The sequence below is a fragment of the Vigna umbellata genome, chromosome 9 (assembly GCF_029865625.1).
Source record: "Vigna umbellata cultivar VRB3 chromosome 9, Vumbellata_1.0, whole genome shotgun sequence".
Classification (NCBI taxonomy): Eukaryota; Viridiplantae; Streptophyta; class Magnoliopsida; order Fabales; family Fabaceae; genus Vigna; species Vigna umbellata.
In genome coordinates, this window is record NC_142173.1 from 4635445 (window position 1) to 4645541 (window position 10097).

The 10097-nt window shown below is 36.6% G+C and overlaps 1 protein-coding gene across 1 annotated transcript; it reads left to right on the forward strand.

The window, feature by feature from the left end:
* Positions 1-2055: 2055 nt before the first annotated feature.
* On the forward strand, positions 2056-3090 carry LOC148192368 (uncharacterized). Its single transcript, XM_088099175.1, has one exon. The coding sequence runs from the start codon at positions 2056-2058 to the stop codon at positions 3088-3090; it is 1035 nt and encodes a 344-aa protein (XP_087955301.1).
* Positions 3091-10097: the final 7007 nt, after the last annotated feature.

A 10097-nucleotide genomic window follows, 5' to 3' on the forward strand; every position in this document is an offset into this window, starting at 1 on the left:
ATACGGTCCATACGTAGATATTCTGAAATATTTTACAAAATTATAATACAAAAAATAATTTAGTATTGATCATTTAACGACAAATTAAGGTTAATTCAATTCAATATTACAATCATAAAATTAATAAGCATTGAAGTAATCACACTTTCAACTTAAATGTTTTTAAAAAATAACATTGTAAAATTCAAAAGTTAAACATTAAAATCATAACATCATACTAAAATTATACAATCATACAAAAGTTTTCAATCCCACCAAATTATACATATATTATATTATATGATCATCCAATCACATATTCAATCATACAATCATACAAAATTATATGATCTTATTAAAAAGTAAACTTTAAACATGAATATAAGAACCTGATAATGTCAAAGCAATAAAACCGGACAACACACGATCAAAACGGTAGAAATTTCAACTTTGAAAAATTTAAACCTACACAAACATACAAACAATATTAGTTTTAGTAAGAAAAAAAACATCAAAATGCAAAAAAAAATAAAAAATTTACCTTTAAAGAAGAGAATAAAAAAAACAAATCAAAAAGACGTTTGAAACGATTTTGATCGGTTAAAAAGCTTCCTAAACATTGACAATGGCCATGACAATAACCAAAATAAAGATTAAAAGGGGAAAATGCAAGAAAATGGAAAAGAAGGCGCGCGATACAATGTTCTCTCGAGAGGGAATGCAGAAACTATGAAATCGCGAGGAAGACGACATTGTTCCTCTTTTGTTTTCTTTTTTTCTAACCTACAAAAGGTTATTACCTCGGTTCCACATAAAATTGATGGAATAAGGGAGATATGGCCTTAGTTTCCCACACAACCGAGGCATGTTCTCTCAAAAAGAAAATTCAAAATTAATTTGAAATGACAATTTTGAAATTTTTTTCAACCTTTTTTCCTCAGCTCACCGTCCAACCGAGGCCAAATCCTCTATAAAATATTATATCTTTCTTAAATATTTAAATTTTGTTAGATCAGGGTTACTTTAGCCCTATCTACTTTCTTAGATACTACTTGGTAATACTGAAGTTGCCTTGAAAAGTAGTATTAATTTGATAGCTTCAACGACAGCCTATCATTTGGGCAAGTGAAACAAAATTTATCAATATTAAAAACTTATTTGTTCGTCTTTTATACATGTTTTTAGATTACGTGGGATTGTATGATATTTTTTATTTTATTTTGAATTGTCTTTGAAGTTTAAGAGAAAATTGTAATTTTTTATTGTAATTAAGAGAAAATTGTAATTTTTTATTGTAAAAAAACTTATAATTAAATGAAACAGTGAGCCAATCCGTTTAACCCACTAACCCGTGATGGGTCCTGTGGATGATCAGTCTGTATTTAGATCAAACCTTAGGTTAAAATGATAGTAGTACTTGGTGAGCTTGGTGGGCGAGATGAGTATTCTCTAGTGGAAGCCCTAAAACAAGGGAAAGTGACAAAGCCAATTGTTGCTTGGGTTAGCGGAACATGTGCTAGACTCTTCAAATCTAAAGTACAATTTAGTCATGTTGTATGTCAGCTCATTATTTTTTATTAATTCTAAGTTCTGTTTATTGTTGCAGCATAATTCGAGCTCATATGTGCACGTAAGTCAAAAGAAGTCTATTGTACATTTTTTGGCTAGTTGTTAGGAGCAATTTTGAGTTTCTGTTTTTAAGTTATTTTTAACACCACTAACGTAGAATTGTTAGACGTGGTTAGTGGAGATTGTTAGCCAAGTTTCCTTTATATTTAAATATTGTATTGTTCAGCATTTAAAAAATAAGAAGACAGTTAAACTCTCTCTTTCTCTCTCTCATTATTCTGTCATCAAAGTTTTGTGATCTTCTTCATCTAGAATTTAACATTTGGTTTCAGAGCAACTAATTATCCGGGTTCATATCCAGGGAATTGTTGGGTGAGAGGAGAGAGCACTCAACACGGGTTTTAGAGAGTGAAAAGGTTGTTCATAATGTAGAACAACGGATCAGGAATAACCAGTTCACAATTGCCTATTTTTAAAGGCATAAATTATCAGTTTTGGAGCTTGAAAATGAAAACATTATTCAAGTCTCAAGAACTGTGGGGTTTTGTTGAAGAAGGATTTGAAGATGCTCAACCTCCAGAACCTGATCAGCAGTTGAGAGAGAAGAGAAAGAAAGATTCCAAGGCATTGTTTATGATACAACAGGCCTTGGATGATGAAATCTTTCCCAGAATTGCCTCAGCAACCACATCTAAGATGGCGTGGGATACTCTAAAGCAAGAGTATTTAGGTGATAAGAAGGTGATTGCAATGAGGCTGCAATCACTAAGGAGAGAGTTTGAAACAGCTCTAATGACGGACAAAGAATTTGACCAAGAATACTTGTCACGTGTATCCACTGTGGTACAACAAATGAGGTCATATGGAGAAACAATGACCAATGAGCATGTGGTTGGAAAAGTTCTAAGAAGTCTTACAAGCAAATATGATCATGTTGTAGCGGCTATTGAAGAGTCAAAGGACATGGCTGATTACACCTTTGATGAACTCATGGGATCCTTACAAGCTCATGACGAGAGGCTCCATAGAAATGGTGAGAAGAAGGAAGAGAAGGCATTCCATGTGAAAGGAGAATCCTCAAATAAGGAAAAAACAGGGCAATTCAGTGGAAGAGGTAGAGGTAGAGTTGGCTCAAGAGGAAGGGGCCGTGGAAGAGGACCTAATAAGGAAGGAAAAGAGCAATCATATAAGGTTCCACTTAAATGTTACTATTGCAAGAAGCCAGACCACAAAGAAGCTAGCTATTGGAAGAAAGAGGAGGATGAACAAAAGGGTGATCAAAAATCCAATTTTGTGGAGAATGAGCAAAAGTTGTTCTTAGCACAAAGTGCAGCTGGAAATGATGCAGGAGGTGGCGTGTGGTATGTTGACAGTGGGTGCTCCAACCATATGTCAAGTGCCAAGTCTATGTTCAGAGAGCTGAATGAATCTTTAAAGAGAAAGGTGAGGCTTGGAGATGGAAAACAACTTGAAGTGGAAGGAAGAGGCACGATTGAAATAAAAACCGAGCAAGGAAACACTAAGCTCTTATATGATGTGTAGTATGTGACCAATTTGGCTCATAATTTGCTGAGTGTGGGTCAATTACTCAATTCTAAATATTCAGTACTGTTTGATAATGATTTTTGTTTGATCTGTGATAAGAAATCTAAAGAAGTTGTAGTAAAAATTATTATGGGGAGAAATAGAATGTTCCCTCTTGATTTATCTGGAAATGTGAGCAAAGCATTGACAGTTAAAGAAGATAATGATGCCAAGTTGTGGCATTTGAGGTATGGTCATTTGAATGTGCAAGGATTGAAGCTTCTGAGTTCCAAAGACATGGTGCAAGGGTTGCCTAAAATTGGTGAGCTTGAGTTGTGTGAAGGATGCTTATATGAAAAGCAGTCAAAAGGACCATTTTCTAGTGGTAGAGCTTGGAGAGCAAGTGAAAGTTTGGAGCTATTGCATGCTGATCTCTGTGGACCAATGCAAACAGTTTCTCTTGGTGGAAGTAAGTATTTCTTGCTTATAACTAATGACTACAGTAGAATGAGTTGGGTCTACTTTCTAAAGGCTAAGTTTGAAGCCTTTGAAAAATTTAAAATTTTTAAGGCTATGGTTGAGAAACAATCGGGTTTATGTGTGAAAGCCTTAAGAACAGATCGTGGTGGTGAATTTTTGTCAAATGAATTCATCACATTTTGTGAGGAGCAAGGAATAAGAAGAGAATTGACTGCACCATATACTCCAGAGCAAAACGGAGTAGCTGAGAGAAAGAACAGGATAGTAGTAGAGATGGCAAGAAGCATGCTCAAAGCTAAAGGTGTACCAAACAAATCGAGTGAAGTTGTAGCTACTGCAGTGTACATCCCCAATATATCTCCTACAAAGGTAGTCATGAATATGACACCATTTTAAGCATGGAGAGGAAAAAAACCATCAGTAAGTCATTTAAGAGTTTTCGGTTGTACATCTTATGCTTTGGTTGATTTGAGATCTAAACTAGATGATAAATCTCTGAAATGTGTATTCATTGGCTATTCTACTCAATCCAAAGCATATAGACTGTATAACCCTCTTACTAGCAAGGTTATGGTCAGTAGGAACGTTTTGTTTGATGAGAATGCAGGCTGGAATTGGGAGCAAAGAGAAAGTTGTGACAGTACTCAGTAGAAAACAGTAGGGACTGATAGTTCAGGGATGGACTTAATTATGCCAGCAAATGATCGTTAGTCTCCAAGTCCTCCTACAACACCATCATCTTCAAATCACAGCTCATCATCTTCTTCAAGTCCTTCATCATCAAGTTCATCGAATAATTCTGCACCAAGAAGATACAGGACTCTTGCTAACTTGTATGCAAACTGCGACTTTGCACTAATGGCAGCAGATCCAACCAGTTTTGATGAAGCTAAAGATGATGTTGAATGAAAAGATGCAATGAATGAGGAAATCAAGTCCATTCAAAAGAATGAGACTTGGAAATTGGTTGATCTTCCTGAAGAGAAGAATGTTATTGGACTTAAATGGGTATTCAGAACTAAGTTAAATTCATATGGGAGTATTCAAACGCACAAAGCCAGGTTGGTGGTTGAGGAGACATTTTCACCAGTGGCAAGATTTGAAACTATAAGTGTAATATTAGCTTTGGTTGCCCAATGGAAATTGGATGTGTTTCAGCTGGATGTAAAATCTGCATTTCTCAATGAAGACTTACAAGAAGAAGTTTTTGTTGAGCAACCACTCGGCTTTGTCAAAGATGGTGAAGAAGGCAAGGTTTACAAGCTGCAAAAGGCACTTTATGGACTGAAACAGGCTCCAAGAGCCTGGTACACCAAGATTGACTCATTCTTTCGTCAAAATTAGTTTGAGAGAAGTGAGAATGAGCCAACTCTCTATGTAAAAAAGGAAGGCTTGAACGGATTCATTGTTGTCTATCTTTATGTGGACGACATCATCTACTTTAGCTCCTCTCAGAAGCTGCTAAATGAGTTCAAAGCATCAATGATGAAGCAATTTGAGATGACTGACTTGGGACTGCTTCAGTATTTCTTGGGACTAAAAGTAAAGCAAGGAGAAGATGGAATATTTTTGTGCCAGAGGAAGTATGCAGAGGATTTGCTAAAGAAATTTTCAATGGAAAAATGTGAAACTGTCAAAAGTCCTATAAATTCTAATGAGAAGCTGCAAAGGGAGGATGGCACAGGAAAAGCCGATGAAAGGTTGTTTAGAAGTCTTGTAGGAGGTATGAATTATCTCACTCACACACGTCCTGACATTGCTCAAAGTGTAAGTGTGGTATCAAGATACATGCCTTCTCCAACAAAGCAACAACTAGGTGCAACAAAAAGGATTCTGAAGTATGTTGCAGGATCAACTCGTTATGGAATCTTGTATGAACATGTCAGTAAGTTCAAGTTAGTTGGCTACACAGACAGTGACTGGGCAGGCAGTTTGGATGACAGGAAAAGTACATCAGGGTCAGTTTTCAATTTTGGCTTAGGAGCTATTACTTGGAGCTCAAAGAAGCAGGATATTGTGGCTCTGTCATCATCTGAAGCAGAATATGTAGCTACTGGTGCAGCAGCAAGACAAGTTGTTTGCCTTAGAAAGTTGTTAAAAGATTTATGATGTGAGCAGGAAGGAGCAACTAAGATATGGTGTCATAACAGGTCTGCAATTGCTATGACAAGAAACCCAGCGTTTCACGCAAGAACCAAGCATATTGAAGTACAACATCACTTCATAAGGAAGCTTATGTCAGAGGAAACAATCGCTCTAAGATTCTGCAATACAAACGTCCAAAATGCAGATCTGTTTACCAAGGCTTTAGCTCAAGCCAAACATCAATTCCTTATGGAGAAAATTGGTATATGAGTTTGAATTAAGTGGAGGTGTTGCAACATAATTCAAGCTCATATGTGCACGTAAGTCAAAAAAAGTTTGTTGTTGGTTTTTCGGCTAGTTGTTAGGACCAATTTTGAGTTTCTGTTTTTAAGTTATTTTTAACACCACTAACGTAGGATTGTTAGACCTGGTTAGTGGAGAGTGTTAGCCAAGTTTCCTTTATATTTAAATATTGTATTGTTCAGCATTTACAAAATAAGAAGGCAGTTAAACTCTCTCTTTTTCTCTCTCATTATTCTGTCATCAAAGTTGTGATCTTCATCTGGAATTTAACATTTATAACATGGGAGGCAAATTCCTGATGTCCATTGGTAAATTTATAAAGGAAACATTTGACAAATTGGTTAGTTTATCTTGAAAATTTATCTCCAATAACAGTTTTTTTCCCTGTTTCCATCTCCCATAAGGACCAATGCTTTAAAGAAGTTTTGTCAGTTTTCTAGATTAGCTTGACTATCGTGGTTGGTTTTTCTTTTGCTAGGTTGGAGAAGGAAAGATCACACCTATTAAAGAGTTTACTCCTCCACCAATTCCTGAGGACCTTAACATTGCAATTAAGAGTGGAAAAGTACGTTCTCCAACTCACATTATTTCCATCATATCTGATGACAGAGGTATGTTGGGATCCATCAAGTTTGTCAATTGTAACATGGAAATGAGGTGTCCCAAGGACATATTTTATAGGTAAATCAAACTTCTCTTCCATTATTTTCCAAAGGTGAGGAGCCCTGCTATGCTGGTGTACCCAAGTCTACCATTATTGAAAATGGTTATGGTGTGGGGGATTTTATCTCTCTTTTGTGGTTCAAACGTAGCCTTCCCCGTTACTGTACTCAATTTATTGAGGTAAATATTCACATTCCAGTTTACTGAGCTTTCCCAAAATATAGTTCTCCCTTTTTTTTATGCGTTCCTTAGGCATGTGAAATTGTCTATGCTCATACTCTTTTTTAAGTTTATTAATTGTACTATTCGCATTTGATAAAGGTATTGATTTTTGAGTAAAATATTGATATCATCTTCTAGCTTATATTTTTGTGATGCTTTAGGTGATATCAGATAAGTATCATGTCACGTCACCATAAAAGCACTGCTGAGTCACCTGTCAGCTTTCATAAATGCACCCACGCCACACGTTCAGTGCAATTAAAACGCACTCACATTCTCTGACGCACGTATGCCATGTGTCAAATTGGAATGTTCTGAAATCAATAGTGGAAGCCAGGTGTCAGCCTGTGAGAGAATGTCCGTTTGACTTTGGGAAGGGAATTGATTTTTCTGAAACACTCCTTCCCATTCTCTGCGTGCACCTTCTTCTTCCTCAGAAATCAAACTTCCATTTTCTCCTCCTTCTCTCTAGAACCATTTCACCTTCTCTCTATTGTAATTCACCACACTCTTCTCCGATCACGTTTCAGAACCGTAGGAACGTTCCCTGCGTCGTGAGCTCCATCTTGGACCGAACAACTTCCGATTCTGTAACCGGTAAGTTTCCCAACCTAGACACTCGTTTCTGGATTACATGCGAACCCAGATTCAGCTGTATGCAAGGGTGTAAACTAAGTCCTTGCGTTTTCTTTTGGTTAGTTTAGTTGAAGAGCTTAAGAGAAAAGTTGAGAGTAGAAAGCCATATTTGGACGAGTCAAGATCACTCACTCTTAGAACGATCACTACTGATCCGGGTAAGGGAAGCTTATTAAATTTAATTCCTATGTTTGCACTGTACTGTATGCACGTTCTGCGAATTTCATGAAGTATGATTTTTTTTATATTTGACTTTTGGTATATGAATATGAGCATGAGTTGATGTATGAAAATGATGAAATGTACTATGGTAGGATTAAACTGAAATATGAGATATATGATAAAATGAATATTTGAAAGTATATGCTGGGAAATATGTAATGTAAATGAAACTTTCATTATGAATTTTCTTATGATATTGAATGTTCGTCATCGAACGGTCTTTGACCGTTCGGTGTTGTTGCCAAATTCATTTGAAGAGGAATTCTTTCATTTGGAAAGAATTCTAGTTGAGGACGAACGCCCTCTTGTATTAGAGCTACGTTTGAGCGATCGGCCAAACACAGATATCCTGAGTGTTGTGTGAGAAATTGAGAAGCTTATAAATATACATTTGGACTCTTAGTCAATTGGAATTCTAATTTCACTATCGTTTAGTTCCCTACTACTTTCCTTTATTATGAACTCAAATCAGCGAAGGGTCTCGACCCAAAGCGTACGTCTTAAGTGGCGCTCGGTCTTATACCGAACGCTCGTTCTTTCCCTTAATTACCAAACAGGTAGAAATAGCGTTCGTCCAACAATTTAATAGCGTTCGTCCGAAAGTTCAGTAGCTTTCGTCAAAAACTTCAATAAATATATATTACCGCGCTCGGTCATTTACTGGCGATTGGTCTCTTTAATTAAATCATGCTCGGCATAATTATCTAAACCATTTATGGTGTCTCTATCCATTTGGATTCGACCTAGAGTTATTGTACTTAAAATTATTCTAAATATTATTCGAATTGTTCTAGAATCAGTTCATTTAACTGATTCAAGTGGTCACAACGTTCGTCATCGGAAAGGTGTTCGTTTTCTTATGGTCAGTAACAAGGATTTCTCTGTATCGTGTTAACGTTCGTTCTCATTTTGAAGAGAGCTTAATGTTCGTCATTTTATGAAAGTGGATCTGATGACGAAAATGATATTAAGATGAAATATTAAAATGGGTGAACGGTAAAAGTGATGAAATTATGGTTATGGATTTTGAACGAGCGTTCCAGGGAGGAACGACTCTTGTATGAAAGTTGTAATGGTAAAGTATGAATGTGGACAAAGCTTAGCTGGTGATTCATCCTGATGTTCCGTGAGTGCTCGTCCTCACGTAGAGGGGAGTATGTCATGTGTGGGAACGGCAGGAGGTCCTAGTCCTTAGGGGTACTTTGGATGGAAGGGACTAACCTCGGGTGGCAGCTGATGAAAAATGCCAATTACTACACCACCTGGGTGCACGAACGTCGTAGCTACACAGAATTCATACAGTCCGGACAGTCAGTCTAGTATCAGGAATTGATTGAGTGAATGAATTGATTGAAGAATATGTTATGACTTATTTGATTTGTTTGATATGTTATGAAATGTATGTTTTACTTGAATTAAATTCAATAAGCTTACCCTTCGTTTTCCATTGTCTTGTCTGTATCTGTACGTCCGTCTTGTCCTTGCAATGATCATCCGTGTGGATGTGAGCAGAGGGAGATGCATCTCTGGAAGAAACGCTTGAAGAAGGAATTCTGGCTGAAGAGAATTTAGTGGAGATTGAAGTGAAGGCCGAACCGTAGAACGTTCGGTTATATGTTAGTTTATTTAGGTTAGCGGGCTATTTTAGAGCGAACGCCCTTTTGTTTATGATAAATTTTGGAACGTTCGGTATTTGTAAACCGTTCGTTCTTATTGCTTAGTGAACGCTCGTAAAATTGTATGTAACTATGTAAGGCCGTTCGGCCAAGAGCGTACGTTATTTCCTTACTGTAAGACTGATTTGATATATTAATATATGTGAATATTCTATTATATGGTTGATGACTGTATATTTTGGGATGTTACATATCATGTTGTGTGCTGACGACGGTCCTTGTGTCTCTGGTGCTCATAATTCTACAGTAACAACAAGGGCTAGAAAAGACCTTGTCTCCTATCTTGTATCGGGTAAATACTGGCCTCTAGTCTTTCTACTGCTGAAGTATGTTTGTTTTTAAAGCAACCGTGTATTTGCACTAATATTTCCTTTAATATTTTTCATTTGGCATTCTTGGTTCCTAACAGGCTTGCTTACAATTGGTCCTCGATTTGGGGGTGCCATTGATGATGCTGCACGGCATTTTAAGGATGCTTATGACAGGGTATGATTAATAGGCTTTTTCCGTGAAGCTAGCTATCTAGTTATTGTTTTAACATGCGATACCACACATTTTCTTGTTGCAAAATCTTACACCTTATGAGTTTGTTGAAAGTAAGAAGAAGGGCATCTGTGTTCCTGGAATAGGGCACATGTAGTGTGTATATTTGTGTTCATTTACTATCTTTTTCTATTTGTTTTGTTTCTAGGAAGATCTAAATGTAAATTTTGGTTTTGTTCTATGAACTAGAATGAA